General features: G+C 45.5%; 1 protein-coding gene across 4 annotated transcripts in view; it reads right to left on the bottom strand.

Annotated features, from left to right (window-relative positions):
* LOC123844405 (clusterin-associated protein 1) overlaps positions 1 to 25,915 on the bottom strand; it is an 85,829-nt gene that overhangs the window by 3,142 nt on the left and 56,772 nt on the right. For 2 of the 4 annotated variants that reach the window (XM_045874845.3, XM_045874846.3), the window contains exons 5-11: positions 23,156 to 23,251; positions 20,610 to 20,693; positions 15,529 to 15,662; positions 13,108 to 13,249; positions 10,944 to 11,016; positions 5,548 to 5,655; positions 2,557 to 2,612 (exon numbers count right to left, since the gene is read on the bottom strand). In XM_045874845.3, the coding sequence (XP_045730801.1) occupies positions 2,557 to 2,612; positions 5,548 to 5,655; positions 10,944 to 11,016; positions 13,108 to 13,249; positions 15,529 to 15,662; positions 20,610 to 20,693; positions 23,156 to 23,251 (693 nt within the window). Of the gene's footprint in view, positions 1 to 2,233; positions 2,291 to 2,556; positions 2,613 to 5,547; positions 5,656 to 10,012; positions 10,091 to 10,943; positions 11,017 to 13,107; positions 13,250 to 15,528; positions 15,663 to 20,609; positions 20,694 to 23,155; positions 23,252 to 25,915 lie in introns of all 4 variants that reach the window. The other 2 variants (XM_064592447.1, XM_045874844.3) reach the window with 2 other exon arrangements.

Here is a 25,915-nt window from a genome sequence, read left to right as displayed (position 1 = left end):
GCAGGCTTTCACCTGCCAATCTACCGAAACATTCAGCGGATTCAAATCCCGTGAGTGAGTCTCAGGTGTCTCGTGACCTCTAGGCTGCATTGGGCACAGGACGGCTCCTTCCTCGAAAACCACTCTGCTGCAGGGCACCCTTCTCTCTGGGCACTCGCCCCACCTCACTCCACATCTTCGCTGTCTCTCATACCCCTACGCCCTCCATCTCCATGACTCTGCAACTGGCTCAGTTTAGAGTCTTGGGCCTCCTCTTCTCTTGCTACTCTCTCCCCCACACCATCACATGTATCCTGGTGGCTTGAAGACCACCTAATTATGAGAGCTCCCAAATTCAACTCCAGCCCAGACCTGACCCTTGCACTCTAGACTTGAATTCCAACTGGCTACTCAACCGCAGCATGTGGATGGCTGGCAGGCCGTGCATGGGTAGAATGTCCAAAACCAAACTCCTGCTCTGCTCTCCAAGCCCCTCCTCAGGCCTGCCCTATCTCGGGGAAATGCAAACTCTATGTATACTATTAGCCCATTATGACACAAGCGAGGCCTCCTTCACTTCTTGCTCTCACACCCCATGTCCAATTAACAAACCCTCATGGTTCTGACCTTGGAAACATCCAGAATCTGACCACTTCTTAACACCTCTGCTGCCACTACCTCAGGCTGAGCCGCCAGCACCTCTGGACTAGTGCAAATGCCTCCTGATGGGTGTCTCTCAATGCCAGTTAGCTCTTGGCACTACTGGGCTCACGATTTCCATGCCCACTGCACTCAGAGAAAACTCCGGGTCCTCATCACGTCCTGCAAAGCTCTGCACGGCCCCTACTGCCTCTTACTGCTCCTGCCCCCAGCCCACTCCATCCCAGTCACGCCACCATCTCTGGTCCTCCACTGCAGGAACCCCATTCCCTGGGCCTTGGATGCCCTTCCCTGCACCACAGCCCTCCTTCCATTCAGGCCTCTGCCCAGTGTCACCTTACCAGAGAGACATGCCCTGACTGATCAAAAGACATCAATCTCCTCCTTCAACCCTGTCACTCTGTTCCCCGAACTGCTTTTTCTTCTTGCCATTATGACCCGATGTATCCAGTTGATTACCACTAGAACGTAAGCTCCCTAAGGGCAGGGGTGTATTGCCCATAATCTGTAACAACACCTGCACATAACAGGCACTCGGTAAATATGTCAAGTGGAAGAGTGAGCACACAGGGGACAAGCCCGTGTGCCTGCGGAATGTGTGCAGGCAGCCTCCTGGAAGCAAACAAGCGGCACGAGGCACAGGGGAGATGTAAGCTGTAGCCTGGGCATTCGTTCTGAGAAAGCTATGCGCATGACCAAGCAGATCGGAAGACAAGGGACCAGATGGTGCTGTCCAGGCATCCCCAGGACTCACACCAGACTTCTTACTCCTGCCTCGAATGGGTAAGATGGATGGGCAGAAGCTACCTAACCACCCACCCCTGACTATTAAAAAATGTTTGAGGTGGTTTCTCTGCTTCTCTAAGACTACCTTCTGTGATTTCAAGGCTCAATCTTCTCTGTGCATCTTGGCCAGCAAACCTGAGTGACCTTTCCCTCTGTGGAGTTTGGTCACAAAATCCACTGTTGGCACTAAATAAAGGGATCTTTTGTACAAGAATGTCAGGCTCACGCTCTGCCCCTCTGTAGCCACTAGGGCCATGCTCCAGACACACGTGGCAGATGACCTGATGAGGAGGTCTGGGGTCTGTGGGCACAGCTTGCCAGAGACTGCCACAAAGAAAGCAGACCCAGGGTGATGGATGGGGCAGCCCTGGCAGCAGGGCCCATTCCAGTGAGTTTCCCAGTCAGTATTACCTCAAGGACACTCAAGGCACCAGCAGCCTGATGTCGCAGCCTCCTGCCCAGCCTGAGGCTCTTGTCTCAAGAGAGCCTCCCTTTCCTGTTTCTTCCCCAGAATGGAACTGAAGAGAGGGCTGGTCTTGGCCTGGGGTTCCCAGGTTCCCTTCTCAGCAGGTTCCCTTCTTTTCCAAGTTATACTTCAAGGTCCTGATAACCTTGGCTCAGCACTCAACCCTCCTCTCCTGCCAGGGACCTTTAGGCAACTGCACCGTTCACTGTAGGCCTGCTGTGCATGGCTCTTGCCCAGCAAGAGGCATCACTGCTGGGGAAGGCTCTCTGGGGGCCCTAAGCTGGTTAACTAACACACACACACACACACACACACACACACGAGATGAAAAAGAAAACCAACCTGCTTCTTGGAGCTGGAATTCTTGCATTTACCTAAGAGAGCTGGTGCTGCTTCCATCTTTAGAAAGTGAGAATGGAAAGAACAGTGAGAAGGAAAAAAAAGGGGGGGGAGGGCAAGCATATTCATTTGAAAAGAAAAGAAAAGAGCCATCAACAAGCAGAGAAGAGTCCAGCTCCTTGGGAGGCTGAACTCTGGAGCACACCCAGCAGCGGGCCAGGCTGAGAGGCAGCCCCTCGCATTCAGCTTGTCAGCTCAGCTAGTCTATGAGGCCAGCCTGAGACCGGGAAGAACAGAGCTGCTAAAGGGAGCTGGTCGGGACTCACGTCGTCATCAGAGTCTCCGCCCTGCATTGTGCCCACGATGCGTTTGCCGGGTCTTCCTGAGGAGAACCAAAGCATGAAAAAATTAAGAAAACCTTGTTAAAAAAAAAGAAAGAAAAAGCAAGGAATGGCATTCAAGACTTGTTTCCTTTAGAAAATTGGGAAAAACAAGAATCAACTAAGACATTTACTTAAGTCGCATCCAAATAATCAAAACTGCCAACAAACAGTAATGGATTTTCTACATTTCCACTTAGAAAAAAAGGAAAAGGGTAATAAAATATAATCACTACTCAGAAACCAGAAAACTAAATATGCATCCTGTACAAGTTTAAAAAAAAAAATCACTGAATCCCAGGGTGGTTCTATTTTTACTTTTTGAGGAACCTCCACAGTTATTTACCCCAAAGATACAGATGTAGTGAAAAGAAGGGCCACATACACCCCAATGTTCATAGCAGCAATGTCCACAATAGCCAAACTGTGGAAAGAGCCGACATGCCCTTCAATAGACGAATGGATAAAGAAGTGGTCCATATATACAATGGAATATTACACAGCCATCAAAAAGGACGAATACCCAACTTCTGCATCAACATGGATGGAACTGGAGGAGATTATGCTAAGTGAAATAAGTCAAGCAGAGAAAGTCAATTATCATGTGGTTTCACTTACTTGCGGAACATAAGGAATAGCACAGAAGACATTAGGAGAAGGGAAAAATGAAGGGGGGGAAATCAGAAGGGGATATAACCCATGAGAGACTATGGACTCTGGGAAACAAACTGAGGGTTTTAGAGGGGAGGGGGGTGGGGGGGATGGGTTAGCCCGGTGATGGGTATTAAGGAGGGCACATATTGCATGGAGCACTGGTTATTATCTGCAAACAAAGAATCATGGATCACTACATCAAAAACTAATGATGTACTGTATGGTGACTAACATAATGAAAAAAAAAAATCATCGGATACTGCTCTATCTATGTGGTAGAACAGCTCTAGTATCTGCTGAAAAAAGAAATGCAGTCTCCCTGCATGGACCAATGTTACTTGTATTTGAATCTATGTCTGAGCTCCAAAGAGGAAAACTTTTGAGGCTCACCATTAGTTCATCTTTCAAAACACCCACAGTATCTCAGTGATTCTCCACTCTCCTCTGGAAATCACAGTTGCCTAGCTGTGACTTCTGCAAACACCCAGGAACCGTCCTTCCTTGGCGGGAGGCAGACAGTTGCCCTCACACCCGAGGCTGAGAAAGGGGCACCCAGGACCCAGTTCCATGCTGCGCGAGGGGCAAAAGCAGAGAGGGGAGCTCACAGAGGAGCTCACTCAGGACAGGCCTGGGGTGACCACCAAGAGCTAATTATAGACTTCCCTTGGTCAGATAAAATGCAAATGCAAACCTTATGTTGTCTAAAGCCCTTATTTATAGTTCTTAGATTTTACTTCTGGTGGCTGAGCGGTCAGCAGAATTTAGGAGCACCAGTGCCTTTATTAGGTTCTCCTGAGCCAATCACATACCTTTTCAGAGCCTCAGCTCCCATCTATAGAATGGGAGTCATAACCTCTAACCTCTATTTATATCATGAACCTGTTAAAAAATAAAAGGAAAGGGGCGCCTGGGTGGCTCAGTTGGTTGAGTGTCTCTTGATTTCAGCTCAGGTCATGATCTCAGGGTCAGGGGACCGAGCCCCACGTTGGGTTTCACACCAGTGTGGGGTTTGCTTCAGATTCTCTCTCCCTCTCCCTGTCCCCCATCCCGTGCTCGCTTGCTCTCTAAAATAAATTTTAAAACCTTAAAAAAAAAAAAGAGCAGTTAGCAGCAAAACTTAATATAAAGTGAAGATAATTTGCCTCTGAAATGTACCGTGTATATAAAAATGCAAACTGCTCCAAATATTAACAGATGGTAGACAGATGTTTTAAAGGCAAATATAGAGCAATTTAGTAGTATCTATCAAAACAGAGATTTATATAAACTTTGACCTAAGAATCCCACATCTAATGGTATGAACACTGCAGACAAGCAGAAAGATGTATATACAAGGAAAAGAGGAAAATAAATATATATTTTTAAAAAATATCTTTTAATATGGGAATGCCCAAGTAAATCCTGGGTATGGTCATGCTATGGAATACTACACAGCTGTCAAAAAGAACGAAGCAGATTTCTAGTTTACTGACATGGGAGGAGTTGTTCTAATATATTTAATAATAATTTTTTTAAAAAAAGCAAGTTGCAGAACTATACAGAGTCTGGTCCCATTAAGTTAAAAAATGTCTTAGGGGGGTGCATGGGTGGCTCAGATAGTTAAGAGTCTGCCTTTGGCTCAGGTCATGACCCTGGGGTCCTGGGATCAAGCCCCACATCAGGCTTGCTCAGCGGGGAGTCTGTTTCTCCCTCTCCCTCTGCCCCTATCCCCCTGCTCATGCTCTCTTTTTCTGTCTCAAATGAATAAATAAAATCTTAAAAAAAAAAAGTCTCAGCTGATCTTTGTGTATTTCACGGTATGTGTGTGGAAAGGCAATTTGGAAGGACACATCCCCAAGCCACTGACCAGGACCCCTCTAAGGTGGAAAGTAGGGCATGAAGAAGACCCTCGGGGAACACCCACATTTGCTCCACAGATTTTTTTGCTTGAGTCTTTAGCAGTGAAAAAGTAGAAACTAAAAGATTTTTTAAATGGCAGAGATGGTTGTCTGAGTCCTTTCTCTGTGCATTAGTTCTCTGATTATAGGGGATGCTACTGCACTGAGAGCCGTGTGGACCCAAAGTGGGTAGAACACAGCTCCGTGGCAGAAGCCGTGTATTCCCGTGGCCTCTGTGAGAAATCCCAGGCCACAAAGAAGAATCAGCTATTCTTGGGACCATAGGTAAGAGTGTTAGCAGCAAAGGTGACCACTGAGCAGTTTAAGAGCTGAATCCTGATACACAGGAGGCCAGTGTTCTGTGACAGGGCACAGCGGGGAGGGCAAGCGAAAGCAGCCGTGGTACCTTGCATGAGCACCTCCATGGCCGTCCGCGGCTTGGACAGCTGCCTCTCCTCCAATTCACTGTCAGATTCGTCATCTTCCTGGATGTCAATGTCTGAGTCATCATTACCTGGGAGAACACAAGTATGCAAAACAAAAGGGCAGCTCCATCATTACCGCTAAAACAGCTCCTATCCACAAGGCTCTTGTGCAAAACCATCTACACTTCTCAGTCTTTCTTTTAGTGCATTAGATTTTGAGAGACTCAGGATTTGCCTGTAGATACTTAGGAGTTACTGCAGACAATGATATACTGGTTTGCTTTTTTAAACAATCTTCCACAGCAAGACAAAAGTGGATCAGAATATATCAATTAGAAACACTCTGGCAGCTGAAACTAAAAGTTGAATAGCCAGCTGTCAAGGTAGTTCAAAGTTCTTGGTTAGTTTGGGGGGGAACCACTCTCTGTTCAGTATTAGGTGATGTTACCCCAACCTGAGCTCTTTGTGGATAATGAAGATGAGGAAGCGGAGCCCCCTGAAAAGGTGAGTGACTGTGCCAAACAAGCCTGCAGGGAAGACGGAGACCAGGCCAGGAATGGCCGAGCACGGCTGGCCTGAGAAAGATGGCGACCTAATGAGTGGCAACAAGAGCTGGTACTCAGGATACTGCTTCCGGGAGAGAATTCATCATAGACAAATATAAACAGAGATTATTCTCAGTGCAACAGCCTTATACATTAATTTCTTAAATACTCTCCTGGAGTCAGGTTGGACATTTCCTACAGTGAATCTATAGAAGGAGAGTTTCCACAGTGGAGAGAAAAAGCTTTCACTGACCAGCCTGATTCCCTGCAACCAGAGAGAGACACTGGTTTTGGAAGGACGGAACTGGAGGAGTTTGCAGTTGCTGTTCTGATCACCGAGTCAGAAGTCAGTTTGGAAGGATAGTAATTGTGCATCTATGAAAAGGCTTCGCTTAGCCCCTGTGATAGGGGGTAATGCAATGGCAGCTGCATCTAGCTGGGCACCAAGGGAAAGTGCTCTGCTTTCTTCACCATGGAGGGAAGAGCTGTGCTCTCCAGCATGGAAGGGCTAACCTTGGAGCCAGGGCAAGTGTGAGGAAGAGCACCCTGCCCGGGCCTCAACACAACCTATCTGAAAACTACCACCTTACAAAAGCCTATACAGAGAATATGGTGAAATATTAATACAAATTCATGACTATAAATTGAAATTACTATTCAACTTTGCTCACTTTCTATTTCATCCAGGAATATTATGATATTATATCATTACCTCATGCAATATAAATCAAGTATTACAAATTTTAAAATATCAACATGTTTCTCAGGCTCAACATGATTTCTTCTGACAAACTCCAGCCAATACACTAAATTAATGCATGCTGACACTGAAATCACCGAGTTATAGTGATGCATTAAAATTAAGTATGGCAGGGGCACCTGGGTGGCTCAGTCAGTTAAGCATCTGCCTTCAGCTCAGGTCATGATCCCAGGGTCCTGGGATCGAGCCCCGCATTGGGCTCCCTGCTCAGCAGGGGAGCCTGCTTCTCCCTCTGCCTGCCGCTCCCCCTGCTTGTGTGCTCTCACTCTCTCTCTCCAATAAATAAAGTCAAAGCCGGTGTTGGTGGTATAGTGGTGAGCATATAGCTGCCTTCCAATAAATAAAGTCTTAAAAAAATAAAATAAAATAAAATAAAATAAAGTATGGCAGACAAGAGCGCCCATAAAATTCAAAGAAGAAAGAACAGTCTTTCCATTTTTGGTGCTGGAACAACTGGATAGCTACATGCCCAACAATAAGGTTGGACCCCTACCTCACTCCACATGCAAAAATTAACTCAAAATGGATCAGAAATCTAAATAAGAATTGTAACTATAAAAGTCCTGGAAGAAAACCTAGGGATAAATCCTGGTGACCTTAAATTAGGCAGTGGTTTCTTAGATATGACACTAAAAACACAAGTAACAAAAGGACAACTGATAGTGTGGACTTCATTAAAACTTTGTGCAGCAAAAGCCATCACCAAGAAAGTGAAAAGATAGTCCAGAGAATGAGAGAAAATATTTGCAAATCACAAATCACATAAGGATCTAGTATCCAGAACACATATAAGAACTCTTGCAATTCACTAATAAAAAAATAACCCAATTTGAAAATGTCCAAAGGACATGAATAGACATCTCTCCAAAGAAGATCTACATGAATGGCCAATGAGTAAAGAAAAGATGTTCCATTTCATTAGCTATCAGAGGAACTCATATCAAAACCACAAAGAGATATACTTCATACCCACTTAAACAGTTTCTTTGTGTCTCCTTTGAGATCAACACAGTCCAACAGAAATGTAATGCCTGCTGGCAGATGTAATTTAAAATTGTCTAGTAACGGGCGCCTGGGGGGCTCAGTTGGTTGGGCAACTGCCTTCGGCTCAGGTCATGATCCTGGAGTCCCTGGATCGAGTCCCGCATCGGGCTCCCTGCTCGGCAGGGAGTCTGCTTCTCCCTCTGACCCTCCCCCCTCTCATGCTCTCTGTCTCTCTCTCTCATTCTCTCTCAAATAAATGAACAAAATCTTTAAAAAAAAATTGTCTAGTAACTACATTAAAGTAAAAAGGAACAGGTAAATTAATTTTAGCAATGTTTTACTTAACCCAATATGTCTAAAATATCATTTCAATAAGTGAACAATGTAAAATATTAATTAATGAGTAATTTTACTATTCTATCATACTAAGTCTTCAAAACCTGGTGTATATTTTCCACAAACACCAAACCTCAATTTAGACCAGCCACACCTGAAGTGCTCAAGAGTCACACATGGCTTGTGGCTAGGTACTGGGTGGCACAGTTCTAGACTCTGAGCTTCCTGAGTACCTCATCCATCACTGTGTCCCGAGTACTGGCACAACGCCTGACATGCAGTAGGCATGCAGTAAAATAAGTGTAAATGCAGGAACATCTGCTCTTCACTACACCATAAAAACCACAGCAAGGTTACTAAAGTGCTTTCTAGAAATTTCTGGGTCATTTTATGAATTTACCACCAGCAGTGAGGTTTAAAAGGATGGTGAGAAGATGAAGGCTGCCCTCCTATTACAGAGCATCTGAACAAAATACTTGGCCTTTTTAATCTCTGGGGCCCCTAGGGCATTCTCCTGTCTCTAAGCACTCAGACTTTCTCTCTCTTCTTCAAGTCCCTTCCTCCAAACCACAAAGCCAATTTGGTGACTTCACCTCCTGCTCAACAGAGAAGACAGGAGCATCAGATGGGAGCCCTCTGGCACATGATCCTTCTTCCAGCTTGTCTGTCCTGCCTGAGTTCAAGTCCTGTATTCACACATTTAGCAAAACTCATCGCCTCACTGGGCTCTGGTTCCCATCCTCTCTTACAGACTCCCAGGACTCTCCTCATCTGGTACCTCCTTTCTCCTCAGATCCACTTACTTAGGCTTTGGTTAAATAGCATCTCCTAATGAGGCCTACGCTGACCCCCTATTTAAAATGCAATTCCAGGGGCGCCTGGGTGGCTCAGTTGGTTAAGCGACTGCCTTCGGCTCAGGTCATGATCCTGGAGTCCCGGGATCAAGTCCCGCATCGGGCTCCCTGCTCGGCGGGGAGTCTGCTTCTCCCTCTGACCCTCCTCCCTCTCGTGCTCTCTGTCTCTCATTCTCTCTGTCTCAAATAAATAAATAAAATCTTTAAAAAATAATAATAATAAAATAAAATAAAATAAAATGCAATTCCATCCCATCCTCCCCATCCCCTTCTCTGCTCTACTTCCCCTCCGACGCCACCGCCCCTCCCCCAACCAGGGCATTTTTCACCTTCTGCTTACAGCTTGCTTGATGTTTGTCTCCTCACTGGCAAGTAGACTGGTTAAAGCAAAGGTCCCTGTCTTTTGTCCACTAACGAATCCTTTGCACCCAGAAGAGATATTCAACAATGCTTTGTTGCACTTAATCAGCTGCCTGCAGAGTGGTCTAAACACGATGATCTCTTCCACCTCCTGAATTTTGCTCATTCTTGCCCCTAATTCATGTCCATGTCCTATTAGGTTTTTCTGTTCAGAGAAGTCTTTCAGAAAGTCTTCCTTTTTATATCTCCCCCCAATCCCAATTCTCTGGTCAATGTTCCCACATATATAGCAAAGAAAGACAGAACACCTTAAGAACTTCAGGGTGAACAGAACTGAGAATGGTCCTTCATATTTTCCTAACTTCTTTGCCTACCCCAAGCTAATTAAGTGTTATCCTTTATTCAGTTGGTTTAAATTGGAAATTATTTTTCCAAAAAAAGGAAATCAGAGATGCTCCTATGAATGCTTGTCCTTCAAGAGATCCCAAACCTATGGATAACAAAATTAAAGTGTGAGTTCAGAAGACTAAATCAAGATCAGTGAGAAAGGTCTTACACGCTGGCCCGGGAACGGAGCAGGGTACAGCCAACCAATCAGGGCTCTTACCTGTACCGGGCCTCTCAGGAGGGGATAAACTCCATGCAGACTTATCACTTAGGGCCGCTTCAGGCTCTCCTGGCTGACCTGGAACCATAAAGGTGAGGGGCTGCTTTGGCTAGAGAGGCCCTTGGAATTCCCTAAACTTGCCCCTAAAGGATTTTCCAGCAGTCCCTATTCTCCTTCCAGAGTTTCCTGAGATTTAGGAGAGAGAGGCATAGAACAAGTACAAAAGGAGACAGAGAGCTCACGCACAAGCCTGAAGTTCCAGGTAAAGTATCCTCAAGCACAAGAGAATAAAATATTTCATCATAAAAAAGAGAGCAATAAGCAAGAGAAGGAGGCACCCTGAGACACGTAGCACGAAGAATACATCATGAAGACCATGCGCTGCTACGGCTCCCGAGCCTGACCTGACACCTCAGTGAAGTTCGAGGAGAAGCTCACTAACCAGCGACGGAAAACAGTCCTCCCCAGCATGGAGCTCCTATAGATAGGTAACCCCCATTTCCCTACAGACAACAGCCTCACTGAACCATCTTGGATTACTGGGGGACCTCTGACGGGTAGGTAGGTAGGGGGACCCATTCACATGCACAGCATTACGACACTTGCTTTCTATCAGTCTGCCCTAATGTAAGGAACCCTACAGACCTCCAAGACCCAGTTTTCTTTCATAGTTACATATTATACGCAATTCAAACTAACAGTATCATTTAAACAGGAAATCATTTCTTATCATTGACAAGAAAACCAAAGTGCTTTAAATGTTATGTAATTTGAACCAGCCTCTTAAGCTCTTGCATGAATTAAAATGGTACCTGATACAAAACTTGTGAGAAAACTGCCTTTTGAAAATAAATAAAATAGACACAAAGATTTTTCAAGGCTACTGCCGCCCGCCCAGAGGAAACAGCCCCATCTGTGAGCGCGGCCTTACTTCCACTCCGGAGCAGGCGCTTCTCTTCCTCCTTCAGCTTGTTCTGCATCAGGCGCAGAGTGTTTTCAGCTTCCTATGGGACAGCAAACACAAGACTCAGAAGAGAGGACCCTTTTTTGGACTGTTTTATTCTTCTTTAGAATTTGGGTAAGTAGGGCTAAGTCTGTACTGCAGAACCAGCGAAGATCTAAACGGCACGAAGAGAACGAACACCGCCTGAGCAAGGAGCAGGGCCAGACCCCAGGGCCCCCGCTCTCCACCAGCAGGAGCAGCCCAGACAAAGGAAGGCAGCCAGAAGCGGTGCAGATGGCCCTCTGAGCCCTGCAGAGAACGGAACAACGCGGTGATAGGCCATCACATGCGATCACGTGTGCCGCTATGGGATGTAAACACAGGAACAAATCCATCAACTACGGGCCTCCTGCTCCTAAAGACTAAAGCCCTGCACAATTCCAGCCCCAAAAGATGCTAAATGGTGAGACTGATAAGGATGAAAGGAGAAAGAAAGAAATACTAGTCTAACTCCTAGGGGGACAAAAGCTAGTGCTTCAGCTGGGTTACAAAATGTGGCCCTGATTACCATCAAAAGAGAGAATGGGAGAGGAGACTGACTTTTAAAACTTTGCTATTGTTCTAAACATTAAAAAGAGAGCACTGTTTCATGCATGAGATAGCCCTAGGGGCCAGATGCTATAAGCATAGAGAAGAGAGGAGAGCACAGGAGAAAGGAGCCAAGTAGCTGCTGAAGGATGGAAGGAAGAACACGCATCCCGAGGCAAGTTCTCTGGCACACTCTGTGCTCGTAGCGGCCGCCCCACATGATAGCACGAAATGCTCATTTTACCTTCACTGGCCCTTTTCTGTTCTTTCCCAGATACCCAACTTTTAAAATGTCCTGAACTCCTGGCTCTTTTCACTGCCCTCAAAACATGCCTGTCCTGGACCCTGTTGCTCCGCAGCCTGCCCCTAACCTAGAGCAATGGTGGCAATGGGCTCCTTGTTGAGAGAAACTCGTCCACAGGAGTGCAGCGGTTACCCCCAGCCAGGCCTCTTGTACCCCAGAACAGCTTCACCTCATTCAAACACCCAGGTCTGTAGGAAGGCTACCATAACCTTTATACCAAAAGCTGTCGAGGACAGTGTGAGAAAGGGAGACTGTAGACCAATTTCATCGTGAACACAGATTCCAAGCGACCATTCTTGGGTTAAGCAGAAATATCCCCAAGGGATTAGGGCAATTCAAAAAGTGATAATACGGGCGCCTGGGTGGCTCAGTCGTTAAGCGTCTGCCTTCGGCTCAGGTCATGATCCCAGGGTCCTGGGATCGAGCCTCGCATCGGGCTCCCTGTACCGTGGGAAGTCTGCTTCTCCTTCTCCCACTCCCCCTGTTTGAGTTCCCTCTCTCGCTATCTCTCTCTCTCTCTGTGTCAAATAAATAAATAAATAAAGCTTTAAAAAAATAAAATAAAAAGCAGTCTCTGATAAACTGGTTTGGATGGGGGCGCCTGGGTGGCTCAGTCGTTGGGCGTTTGCCTTCGGCTCAGGTCATGATCCCAGGGTCCTGGGATCCAGCCCTGCATCGGGCTCCCTGCTCCGCGGGAAGCCTGCTTCTCCCTCTCCCGCTCCCCCTGCTTGTGTTCCCCCTCTCGCTGTCTTTCTCTCTGCCAAATAAATAAACAAAAATCTTAAAAACAAAAACAAAAAACTGGTTTGGATGATTCAATTAACAAGGGTCCCTGAAAATCTTTCACTAAACTGACCAAGCAAATTTTTAGATCTTTACCCAAGACCAGTTACCTACTCTTGGGACTCAGTGCAAATTAAAATGCACTTAAAAATTATGAAGAATTTCAAGCCAGTGACAGCACAGCATTGAAGCAAGCACTGGCCCTTCTGAGTCTTGTGCAATGACACAGGTCACGTGTGGGTCCTGTCCGCAGTCCTAACCGACCAAACCCACCAGAGAGCTGACAACCCTGGAGGCCAGGCTACACTGACAGCAAAACAAAAGAATTCCATGAGCAATCCTCAGACTTGATCAGGGAGAAAAAACATTCACAGATTTTTTTTTTCTACAATGATATTTACAAACTGACACGTCAACAAGTACAAACTAACCCAGCAGAAGGAATGGTCTGTACAGAGATGTGGGCTAACTACTTACCTCAAACCTCTCTTGCTCCATCCTATGATGGTCCTCAAGCTGCTGTTCCAGATAAGCCAGATTTCGAAATTTCTCTAGATAAATGTCATACTGCTTTTGCAACTCCTCCTCGATCTTCTCATATTCATCCATAAAGGCTGGCCTGAAACAACCGAATGAAATAAAAAGTGAAAGATTAATCAACATACAGAAGTTTGAACTAGTACTCTGAGTTCCAGGTCCCATCATGGTTTGCTGTGGAAAGCCTTTAGCTGGAGACGGTTCTTCAACTTGCAGCTGCTTAAAGTTAATTTGCCTTTTCTCCTCCCTCCCCTTGAAAGGAACATACTTATTTTTTTTTAATCAAAAGCTCTTAGGGGCACCTGGGTGCCCCTAAGGCTCAGTGTCTGCCTTCCACTTGGGTCATGATCCCAGAGTCCTGGGATCAAGCCCCGTGTCGGGCTCCCTGCTCAGCGGGAAGCCTGCTTCTCCCTCTCCCTCTGCCTGCCGTTCCCCCTGCTTGTGCACACGCTCTCTCTCTCTCAAATAAATAAAATCTAAAAAAAAAAAAAAAAAAAAAATCAAAAGCTCTTTATAAATCTGAAATAATCCCCAAAGTATGAAGACTAAGGTAAAAATTATTCATAATCCAGGGCGCCTGGGTGGCTCAGTTGGTTAAGCGACTGCCTTTGGCTCAGGTCATGATCCCGGGGTCCTGGGATCCAGTCCCGTGTCAGGCTCCCCACTCAGTGGGGAGCCTGCTTCTCCCTCTGATCCTCCCCTCTCTCATGCTCTCGTGCTCTCTCGTTCTCTCTCTCTCAAATAAATAATCTTTAAAAAAAATTACTCATAATCCTATCACCAGATATAAGCACTTAATATTTGATAAGCATCCTTCCAGACTTTCTATGCATGGACACATATAGGAATGTATTTTTAAGCATCATTAAGTATATTACCTTCAATGAAGTTTTGCAGTCTTTTTTTCTTACTCAACATGCCCTGGATTTTAATAAAGACTTAAAAAGTAATCATGCATCATATACACCTCACAAAATCAAGAAGTTAAATATATGCATTATCTTAGTTGAGCATAATATTCTGCTGTCTGAATGCTCCAAAATGTATTCAGTCCCCAAAAAAGGGAAACATAGGTTGCTACAAATTAAAGCTAAATTTTTTAAAAAGACTTTATTATTATTATTATTTTTTGAGAGAGTGCGCACAGGGAGGGGCAGAAGGAGAGGAGGAGAGAGAATCCTTAAGCAGACTCCTGCTGAGTGGGGAGCCTGATGTGGGGCTGGCTCTATCTCATGACTCTGAGATCATGACCTGAGCTGAAACCAAGAGTCCAATGCTTAACTGACTGAGCCACCCATGTGCCCCTAAATCTAAGTTTTTAAAAATATAAAATCTAAAACCAAAACCATAACACAAAAACCTGTTTCAACTGGTTTGCTGAATCTATTCTTTTCTCTTATTTTTGATCTTAAAGGGAAAACACTCTTCTTTAAAAATATAAACAGATACACTCAGAAATAATAAAAAAATCTTTGGGACTAGAGCAAAACACAGAAACTTTTCTATTGAAAGGCCATGAAGCTTAACAAAAATGAATTTATGCCCAAGAGGCAGAATTGTTTAATGAGACACATTTATCAGGTGGCCCAGATTCCAAAGGTGGAAGGGTCATGGGCCTGCCTGTGGCTGGTGCTCCCTGGGTTACTCATGTCCCCAGGGCCTCCTTCCCACAGATGTCAGGACAGTAGCCAGGGTGTGGCCCAGTCACCAGTATCTCCAAAAAGTACGACATTTAGACAGATGCAGCAGCTACACAGATGGAGTGGAGAGAGAAAAATAAAGGGAGAATGAAAAGGATGAGTAGTGGTGCAGGAGAAAAAATGACAAAGAGACAGAGCAAGAGAAGGAGGGTGTACAATGAGAGAGAGAACAGTTCCAAGAAAACGTGAGGAACCCACTTGAAAGGCTCTGAAGACCTGGAAGGTATTGTGCACCACCATTATCCATTCATATTCCCTGGAAAAACGTACTTTCAGAGAGGGAAAGTCAAAAGAAAGATGAATTACTGGTGAAAAATTATAAAGATCTAAAATCTACTCAAACCAAGAAATGGGAGTATGCTTCTGTTTCCACCTCAAGCCTTGCATAACTTTCACCATCTGGATTCACTTACTCTGCCCTGCATTCCAAGAAGCTATAAAAGCCTGAAGGGAGGTTCGAGAATTGAGCAGTTTCCCAAGCATACTGAAAGCAGTAAAGACAATGAGTTTGGCAGAGCATTTGTTAGAATGCGCGTGGCCCGCGCACTTTCAGTCCAGATGGCCTTACACCTGAGAGGCTACCACCACTGACCACATGTCCTCACCCTGCTTGAACTTCTGAAGACAACTTTCTACCCACTCTTCAGGTGTTCGGATCTACCTGACACTCTGCAGAGTCTGGAGCCGCTTCCGATTTCGTTCCAGTTCTAATTTCCTCTTCTCAATTTTGGCTTCTAAATTAGCTTCGTCAGAGGCCACGTTATTGAGCAGATCTTTAGTCTTCTGCACCTGCGCCTGCATTGAACAGGAAATGAATGAGACAATGTGCCAGTAAAGGAACTCCCACCTGACTCTTGGAAGAGAGGAATTCCACAGCTCCTCAGGCACAGCGACATCATGCTACATAAAAGCAAAAGTAGACGCACAGAGCAAACCCTCCCCCAAGCCATCACTCAGTTAGCCAACTATTTCCAGATGGGAGGTCACATAGGCCCAGAAAAAATGATCATCCTTTTTCCATGAGAGGAGGGTGTTTGTGCCCAGGAAAACAAATGAAGATGGCAAGAACAGTGTCCTGAGCAGAGGGGAGCAGGCCCAGACCTCTTGTGCAGCTCACTTGCTCACACTGCTTCCATAACACTCTCGATGGTCAGTCTGCCTTTATTCGTATCGTTCAGCTCACTCCCCTAGTTACAAATATCTGCCTCGGGCGCCTGGGTGGCTCAGTTGGTTAAGCGACTGCCTTCGGCTCAGGTCATGATCCTGGAGTCCCGGGATCGAGTCCCACGTTGGGCTCCCTGCTCAGCAGGGGGTCTGCCTCTCTCTCTGACCCTCCCCCCTCTCATGTTCTCTATCTCATTCTCTCTAATAAATAAATAAAATCTTAAAAAAAAAAAATATATCTGCCTCACAGAATATACGCACCCATACATATGGCTTTATTTAGGAGGGGACAAAAAGAAGTATTAGGCGGTCCCAGCCCTCTTCCACTGCCTGCTGGGACTGAGAGAGGTTCTCTTCCCTCCCATTGGCAAGTACAACTACGGACTAAAGCAGAGAAACCATTCTGTGAAGTCAGTGAGCAAAGGGCTCCGTTAGTGCACCCAGCTTTTGGAGGGAGCCTGTGCAGCAGGGGCAGAGAAAGAAAGTGAAGGGGAAGAAAGATCATGGACAAAACCCCACAAGAGCACGTTCATCTGACAAGGGGTAATCAGAATGAACGCACAGTCTTCACACTTGTCTTGTCTGGAAAGCTGGCCAGGTCGGGCCTGTGGCTCAGTGGTGAACTGCCTTTTTTTTTTTTTTTTAGGAACGGAGCCAGCTAAGTGTGTGACTGCCTTCCAAGTTCTGACGTCCCAACTCTTAGTTCCTGATGCCTGACATAGGTTCTCCCCACCAGTACTTTGGCACAAGGTGTCATGCCCCACGAAGGCTCAGTGACGGTTTACCTACAGGTCTCTGAGACACTATGGGGTCCACAAAAAAATCATCGAAGGAGCCCAGACACTCTCTGTGACAGTCAAAGACAGTGTATATTTGGAAGCAACCACTTCCATTGTTTATTTATGGTTGAGTTTTTTTCAACTAAGTACACTAATCATTTCCAAGATGTTATCATGAAAATAATCTTATCACTATTCATTTGCTACAAGTGCTTTAAAAACCCCACATGAGACATGAGTTTACTCTCACAGGAAGACAAGGTGAGTTTCTGAACAAACAATTCACGTTGATGGCAACTATTTCTCTGAACAAGTCAGATTAAACCTAGTGAATTTATCTGACTTCAAAAATAAAAGCAATTTGTTAAAGGTATGTGCTCCTCAAATATGAAATATCAGTGGGGCGCCTGGGTGGCTCAGTCGGTTAAGCATCTGACTCTTGGTTTTCGCTCAGGTCATGATCTTGGGGTTGTGGGATCAAGCCCCAAGTTGGGCTCTGTGCTCAGCAGGGAGTCTCCTTGAGAGTCTCTCTCACTCTGCCTCTCCCCAATGCATGCACGAGCCCACACGCTCTAATAGATAATCTTTAAAAAAAAAAGTTAGGGCGCCTGGGTGGCTCAGTTGGTTGAGCGACTACCTTCGGCTCAGGTCATGATCCTGGAGTCCGGGATCGAGTCCCGCATCAGGCTCCCTGCTCGGCAGGGAGTCTGCTTCTCCCTCTGACCCTCCTCCTTCTCATGCTCTCTGTCTCTCATTCTCTCTGTTTCAAATAAATAAATAAATTAATTAATTAATTTAAAAAAAAAAGTTAAAAAACAATTATCAGTGTGATAAACACAATTTTCCCTAGCTTTCTGAAACAAATGGCCTATATATCATAACCCCTTTTAAGTATCCATACTGTTGCTTTGGTTTTGTTTTTAGAATTATCAAATATCATAGATATTTTGCAACAACAGATATATTAAAAGGTGTTCACCAACTATGTTGTACACCTGAAACTAATGTAACATTGTGTGTCAGCTATACTTCAAAAAAAAAAAAAAAGGAAATAATAGGGCTCCTGGGTGGCTCAGTCGATTAAGCATCTGCCTTTGGCTCAGGTCATGATGTCAAGGTCCTGGGATCAAGTCCCTCGTTGGGCTCCCTGCTCAAAGGGGGGTCTGCTTCTCCCTCTGCCCCTCCCTCTGCACGCACACTCTCCCTCTCTCGCAAAACTAATCTTTTAAAAAAGGGGAAATAATAAATAAATAATACATAGATGCATACATACATACATACATACATACAGGGAGTCACCAAGAAATGAATGGTGCCCTCATTTCACTATTCTAATATATACTTAGTGCTAAAGGCACATTCATGCCATGTTAACTTGATCCAGCCAGAACACTGACAAGCACAAGAGCATCAGCAGATAAAAGAGTTTTAAATTGAAAAACAATCACAAACTTACAAACAGCTGGATTAGAACATAAAGCATTTTTTCCCTAACTTAGGTCAGAGTGGGTTGCTCATCTGAGGTCCCATCACCTCTAAATATTTGTGTATATTTCCTATGAATAAGGACTCTCTCCTTCACAACCATGACACAATCACTGAAACATGAAATAAACACAGATGCACTATCAACAATCTACTCCTCAGACCCACTCAGATTTCCCCACTTGTCCCTGTGGAGTCTGTAACATCAGGCGGAGTTCACCCTGGCATTCAATAATTAATCACCTGATTAAGCGGCTGTCTGCCAGGATTCTCATGTGAAGTCACTCTTTTCTCCTTTGTAATTACTAAGTACTTTTGGGCAGAGCTACTTTGAAACTATGTGAAATACCTTCTCTTCATCAGCTTTCAGTATGTTCACTTTTATTTCAGTAAGAACTCATGGTCTCCCATTTCATTCAATGGTCCATAACCCATTACACTAATTTATTTATTTTGAAGCGTAACTGTCCCTGGTTTGACCAGGGGAAGCCCACTCAGGCTGGCATCTGTTTTGCAAGGGATTTTGACAGACCCCTTTCATTCTCTGGGCATTTCCTTGCTCTCCAGCCCAAGAGGATCTTGTACTTTCCTGTCCCAGCTCTGGACTCAGACACTTCTCCCCAAGAGTCCTGGTTCCCTTTAGTGGAGAATGCCATTTAGAAGCCAAGATCTGGGTGCTAGGTGTGCTCAGAGCTAGGAAATGTATGAATGTGTATGTGGGTGTGCATGCGCATGTACATAAATATATGACATACACTCATGTATGAAAACATGCATGCACAGCAAAAGTATTCCTAGAGCTAGCTAGCTAGCTACCTACCTCTCTATCCAATGAAAACCATGCATTTAACCATCACCTCCAATTTCAGGGTTCATTCTAAGTTTCTTTTTCATATCTGCAACTCTCTTTTCCAACAGTGAGAAACTTCGCTTCCGTTATCTTTAACATATTTACCTACGTGATCAGTCTGCCTGTATGTAACAGACCTCCCATCTCAGCTGCCCTGCCCTCACCTGCTGAGGCTGAACCCTGGTGCTGGGTCGCCCAGGGAGTAGTACTGTTTTATGACAAGGATATTATAAAAACCTATCCATCTTAGAATTTACAACTCTCAGCAAATCCTTGTTTTATGCTACTCCTACTTTACATAAGGCTCTCCTGTCTGTGTCTACTGAATAAAATGAATCCCTAATAACGACTGAATACCTACCATGTGCCAGAGACTATGTACAACATGCACTGTCATAATGAATGTACATAAGGACCCTATGGGGCAGACACTGCCATTCTCCCCATTTTACAGTTGAGGAAAGTGAGGCACAGGGAGGTTAAGTAACTTGCCTAAGATCACACAGTGGGATTCAAACGTAAGCAGTGTGAGTCTGGAGTCTCCCTCACTACTGCCCTCCAAATGAATGTGTCAGATGAGATGAGCAAATAATTGATTGTGGGTAAGCAATAAAGGATGGCATTCTGTTCATCACAGCACTAGTTAGAAATCTCTGTGCCCAGGGGCACCTGGGTGTCGCAGTTGGTTAAAGTGTCCGACTCTTGGTTTCAGCTCAGGTCGAGCTCGGCATCAGGGTCTGCTCTCAGCGAGGAGTCTGCCTGAGATTCTCTCTCCCTGTCCCTCTCCCTCTGTCCCTCCCCCAGCTCATATGCTCTCTCTGAAATAAATCTTGACAGAGAGAGAGAAATCTCTGTGCCCAGGTTTCAGCACCAAAAAAACCCAAAAAACAAAAAAAAACCTCTGAAAATCACTTAAATGCCCAGCAGTGAGGAAGTTGTTAAAGTGTGAAGAGTCCATTAAATAGAGCATTACTTATGAAAAGTACTGAAGAATTTAAGCAAATTATTAAATTATTAAAACTGACAAATTTTTAGGGAGAAGTTGTTCATACTTATAACAAAGGGAAAAAAATAGAAGTAAGTAACCTAGGTATCCTAGAATGTCTTCTGCATCTTCCATTTCCCCATGATCATATATCTTCTCTGTCACTAGGCCTAGGATTGTTCTTTTTATTTATTTATTTATTTATTTATTTATTTATTTATTTATTTGAGAGAGAGAATGAGATAGAGAGCATGAGAGGGGGGAGGGTCAGAGGGAGAAACAGACTCCCCGCTGAGCAGGGAGCCCGACGCGGGACTCGATCCCAGGACTCCAGGATCATGACCTGAGCTGAAGGCAGTCGCTTAACCAACTGAGCCACCCAGGCGCCCAGGATTGTTCTGTCTTAAGAAGGCAGGGAATAAATCAGTATTTTCAAGTCCTAGGCACAGAAACATTAAATAAAAGCAAATAAATCTTACCAAAATATCTTTTATCGCAATTCTCATCACTTTTTCTGTCTCATTTATTTCCAGAGGTCTGGCAATTGCTTCTGTTCTCAGTTCCTATGAGAAACAATGAAATGAAATTACATGTACTTTCAGAAAAGATATTCTCAAAACCAATCCCCAAATCTGGATATGGCTTATAGACTAGTTCTCGAAAGTTCCATTACAGGGTGGATCTCTGATGCAAAACCACTTCTTCCAGCCCCTCTTCCAAATGTCTTTCTTTCTTTTTTTTCTTTAAGTACTCTCTACACCCAACGTGGGGCCTGAACTCACAACCCATGATCAAGAGTCATATGCTCTACCAACTGAGCCAGCCAGGCCTCAGTTGGTAATCCTACCACCAACCTGGCCTCCCTCTGGTGCCCTGGGCCTTCCCCAGCTACAGGCCCCACATTCCCACAACATAAGGGGCAAAACTGAGCTTACCCCCGTCATCTTTTCTCCCAAATTTGCTTCTTTACCTACATTCGTTCAGGTGAACCTGAAACCAAGTGCAGCTCAACCTGCTGTCTGAAACCCCTCCCAGCCCCTATCATCTTTCCTATGATTAATTTCCTCTAAGTTGCCTTTCACTGCCAACTGTAACCGATGAGAGGAGTCACCTTGGCCCTGCCCCTAGCATTAACCATTAACCAATCAAGGGAGGCATCTGTGCCTATCACACCAGTGCTAGGAACTTCTGAGACATGGGATTTTAACACCAATGCAGTTATGAGGTTCCTGCAGCACTTTCCCAAACTGTCTCGGGCTTCCTTTATTTCAGCACTGGTAGAAAACTATGGAGGGCAGGGATCATGACCTACACAGAGCACAGTGCCTTGCCTGTCTGTGGTTGGAGCTAGTCCTCAAGAAATGTTTGTTGAGTGTATGAAAAACCAATACTGGATAGAGAATCTTCCTCAGATCACAGCTGTATACAGAATTTGAGTAGTTGGCTCCCATGGCAACACTTCGGCCACTGATTCTTTCAATTCATTACAGGATGGTGCCAAGAGTCCCCAGTGGAATCCTGGTTGAAGTCTCACAATGAAGCCACTCTGTGGCAATTAACAAGTAACCAGTTCTTGATAGGTCTGTCTCCAGGTCTGCTAGACATGTGTGTAGACACGGGCACAAACTGCACTATAAAGAGAAAACACAGAAATCCTGGAGCTGCCTTGTTAGTTATCTAAATTAGCTATTAGATAGGAGTGGCAGTTTTGTTCTGTCAACTGCCTTTTACTAGGTGGCGATCACTAGGTTAATATATCAATGATGGTGAGCTGGCACTCCAGTCCCCTGCTTCCAGTCTGCTCCTGGGGCAGAAATGAAAAGCCAGAGGAAAAATACCATTACACTACAGCAGTGATGCCAGAACACAGGCCAGGCAGTGAGAGAGAGAGAGGTCATGGCCGACATACCCGACTGCAATAAAACGAATTAAATGCATTTAATATAAAAACACTAGAAGTGAGCATGTATGCTTCAAATGCCATAAATCCTTACAGGTAAGAATTAAACAATACTCCATTTCTTCTTAAACCAGTGGGTCCCAAACTCTGCCGCACATTAGAATCACTTGGAGATCCTTAAAAGCTCGACGCCTGGAGGGTGCCTTGGGCGTGCAGTTGGTTAAGCGACCAACTCTTGGTTTCAGCTCAGGTCATGATCTCAGGGTTGTGAAATCAAGCCTCACATTGGGCTCTACACTCAGCGCGGAGTCTGCTTGATATTCTCTCTCCCTCTCCCTCTGCCCCTCCTGCTTGTGCATCTCTCTCTCTCTCTCAAATAAATAAATAAATCTTAGGGGGAAAAAAAAAGGCTGGATGCCTGGCTCTCACCCCCAGACATTCTGATTCACTGGTATGGGGGACAACCTAGACATGAGGTGATTTAAAAGGACTACAGGAGCTCTATAGGGGTTTTAGGAGCCATACTCTTATTAAACAGCTTGGTAAACATAGTAGATGAAGCATTCTTCTTAGTTGGCATTGGCTAGAACAAGGATTGCAAATAAATCTTAACAGTGACACCAACTTCAGCTGAGGAATAGTGACAGCCCTCGTTGGGCTGTCCAGCTCTGCTGCACATTAGAATCACTCCAATGCCAGGTCCACTCCAAACCAGTGACATCAGCATGGAAGCCAGGTATCAGTAGTTTTTACAGGTCCCCACAGGATTCCACGTGGGAGGAAGGTTTGGGAACCAGGGGCTCAGAAGAGCACTTTGTAGACAGGAATGCTGAGTTCCCCAGGAAAAACACCATGACCAGGAAAGTCTGCCATGGGCACAAGGAGGAAAGTTCCAGCAACATGCTACATAATTGCCATTCCTGAACTAGAAGTTAAAGCTATTAAGAACAGACCAGGGCCACTAGAAGCAGGACTAGCAGCTAATGCTATTACCACCCTGCAGAGTATCTCATTTAATCAGATACAGTGTGACGAAATGAGAAGGCCAGGAAAAAGCAGAATCGGAAAGAAAAGCTTGAAAAATGCTTAGCCGAGGAAGTATTTAAGTATCTGAACATGGCTCACCCTCAACTCTACCTCCTTGCCCAGCAGGTCATACAGAGATGCTCCTTTGGAGGTGATTTCAGAAGCAAGCTGCCTGGCTGCTTTCAAATCTGCAATCTGGAGGGAAAATATCAAAACCAGAAACTTCAGTGACAGGTTTTTTGGTTTTTGTTTTTTTAAAGATTTTATTTATTTATTTGACAGAGAGACACAGCAAGAGAGGGAACACAAGCAGGGGGAGCAGGAGAGGGAGAAGCAGGCTTCCCGCCGAGCAGGGAGCCCGATGTGGGGCTCGATCCCAGGACCTGAGCTGAAGGCAGACACTGAATGACTGAGCCACCCAGGCGCCCCCAGTGACGGGTTTTTAATAGACATTCAGAAACAACCAGTTTGGGGCGCCTGGGTGGCTCAGTTGGTCAAGCGTCTGCCTTCAGCTCAGGTCACAATGTCAGTGTCCTGGGATCAAGTCTCCTCAGCCTCCCTGCTCAGAGGGGAGTCTGCTTCTCCCTCTCCCTCTGCCCCTCCCCACTGCTCGTGCGCAGGTGCTCTCTCTCTCAAATAAATAATATCTTTAAAAAATAATAAAAAAATAAACGCTTTGACGGGCGCCTGGGTGGCTCAGTTGGTTAAGCGACTGCCTTCGGCTCAGGTCATGGTCCCGGAGTCCTGGGATCGAGTCCCACATCAGGCTCCCGGCTCAGCGGGGAGCCTGCTTCTCCCTCTGACCCTCTCCCCTCTCATGCTGTTTCTCTTCTCTCTCTCTCTCAAATAAATAAATAAATAAAATCTTTAAAAAATAAACAAATAAAAAATAAAAAATAAACGCTTTGTTAATATCAATTCCTGCCTCCCATCAGGATACTGGACTATTGAACACGTTTTCCATAAGACACATATTTACATCCTGTGGAGGAGTGCTCCCAGGACATCTGGGTCTCTCTGAAAATCCAAATCTCAAGTCAAATGTAATCTTTAACCAGGAACTATAGGAGGGTGAAAGTGACATTCTTCCTGTTTGGACGAGGACACACCAGGGGACCCCGACAATAGCAAGGGTGGCGGCTGCTGCGAAGACGGCGGCCTCTAGTGTGCAGCACAAGCTTCTTCCTTAGGGTGCGCAGGTCACCCCCACTTCCTTGCATATGGTAACTTCTCCAGAGAACCCAAACATTTCCTTGCTCTGTTCACTCTTCCTCTCTTCAATTCCCACCTTGCTTTTATTCCCAAACCACCAGTAGCATGTCTCCCTCTGCATTCATAGCTGCTGACTTTCTTCCCCTTCCCTTAGTCCTCCAGGGTTCTGCTCCTTCCAGCTCCAGCTCCCTGCTCCCCAAACCATCTCATAGCAGCAAACGTCCCATTTCCTTTGCAGGAGTCTCATCATCTCCCCTGCTTCCCAACCCTGGAGGCCATCAGAGTTCAGTCCCCTAAACTCTTCTCCACTCACACTCCCTCCTAAGCTCCTGGCTGTAACACCTGCTACGATCCGAGGCCGGACACCTCATACTGAACGTGTTCCAACCCAAACTCCCCACCTTTCCCACCAGGCCCGCTCCTCTCACACTCCCCTCCATTTCAGTAAAGGCAACTTCGCCCCTGCAGTTGCTCAGACCAAAAACTTCAGAGCTATGATGGCTAAAACAGTTTGGACTTGCCACACGTGGCCATTTCAATGTTAAATTATTTAAATTTATTTTATTTTATTATGTTACGTTAGTCACCATACAGTATAAATTATTTAAATTTAAATAAAATTTAAATAAAATTATTCGGTGGTGCTAGCTACATGTGGCTAGTGGCTGCCACAGTATGGCATGGATAGAGAACACACCCATCATCACAGAAAGTTCTAGTAGACAGTGTGGCTATAGGATCTTCCTTGCATGGTCCGTTTTCTCTCAACCCACATCCAACTCCACAAGATTCAAATTAGGTTCTAACTCCTGGCCACTTCTTTCCAGAGGAATCTGGATCCTGATTAAAAACCTAGGTGTGATTTCCCCGGCCTGACCACAGGTGATCACAAAGGCTTTCTCCAGCAGGCCTGATGGGGGTGACCGGAGCCCAGGCTCAGCAAGACACTGCAGGCTCTGAAGGGACTGGCAGTCAAGGACTCAGGGCCTCTGACCCCCCCATTCATCATGTGCATTCCTAGCCCCAGGGCCTTCACTCCCAGGTCTCTTCATGGTGGGCTGAGGTCCTCTTCAGCGCCTCTGCCGTGGCCTCCTTGTGGGGGAGCTGGGGAGAAAACCTGCGGACACTCTTCCACTCCTAGTCCTCCCCTACCTCAGGGTGCATAAAACTGTCGGAGGCTTTTGTTCAGAGCTCCCTTGGGAGACAACCCCTTGAAGGGTGTGCCAACTCCTGGGAGAAAAAGGAACAGCGTGGCGGGAGGGAGAGGTGACGCTTCCTCTGCTTTTAACCCCTTGACCAAACCACCACAGTAAGTGATTACAGACTTAACTTGCATTTTTGGCTTGCTGCTTTCATCAAGTCCTCTGATGCGTGGCAGCTCAGCTCTCTCCCATCTCAGCTGAGCTCCTGACATCACCAACCACTCTGTTCAAAGTCACTGTCATCTCTTGCTTTCTAACAGGCCTGCTTGCACCCTCACCCCCCCTTCAGTCTGATCTCAACCCAGCAGCCAGAGGGATCCTTTACTCATTCTGTCTTACACCTTTAATATGAAGTTTCAAATCATGTACTTCTCTGCTCAAAACACAATGATTTTCCACCTCAAAGTCAACCTCTTTACAGTGGTTGTGCAGGGACCACAGGGCG

Source organism: Mirounga angustirostris, unplaced genomic scaffold, assembly GCF_029215605.1.
Source record: "Mirounga angustirostris isolate CCGP_5_RB_7025 unplaced genomic scaffold, mMirAng1.0.hap1 SCAF_5, whole genome shotgun sequence".
In the NCBI taxonomy this organism is placed as follows: domain Eukaryota; kingdom Metazoa; phylum Chordata; class Mammalia; order Carnivora; family Phocidae; genus Mirounga; species Mirounga angustirostris.
The sequence above is the reverse complement of the archived record's forward strand: the minus strand, read 5'-3'. Positions and strand labels throughout refer to the sequence as shown.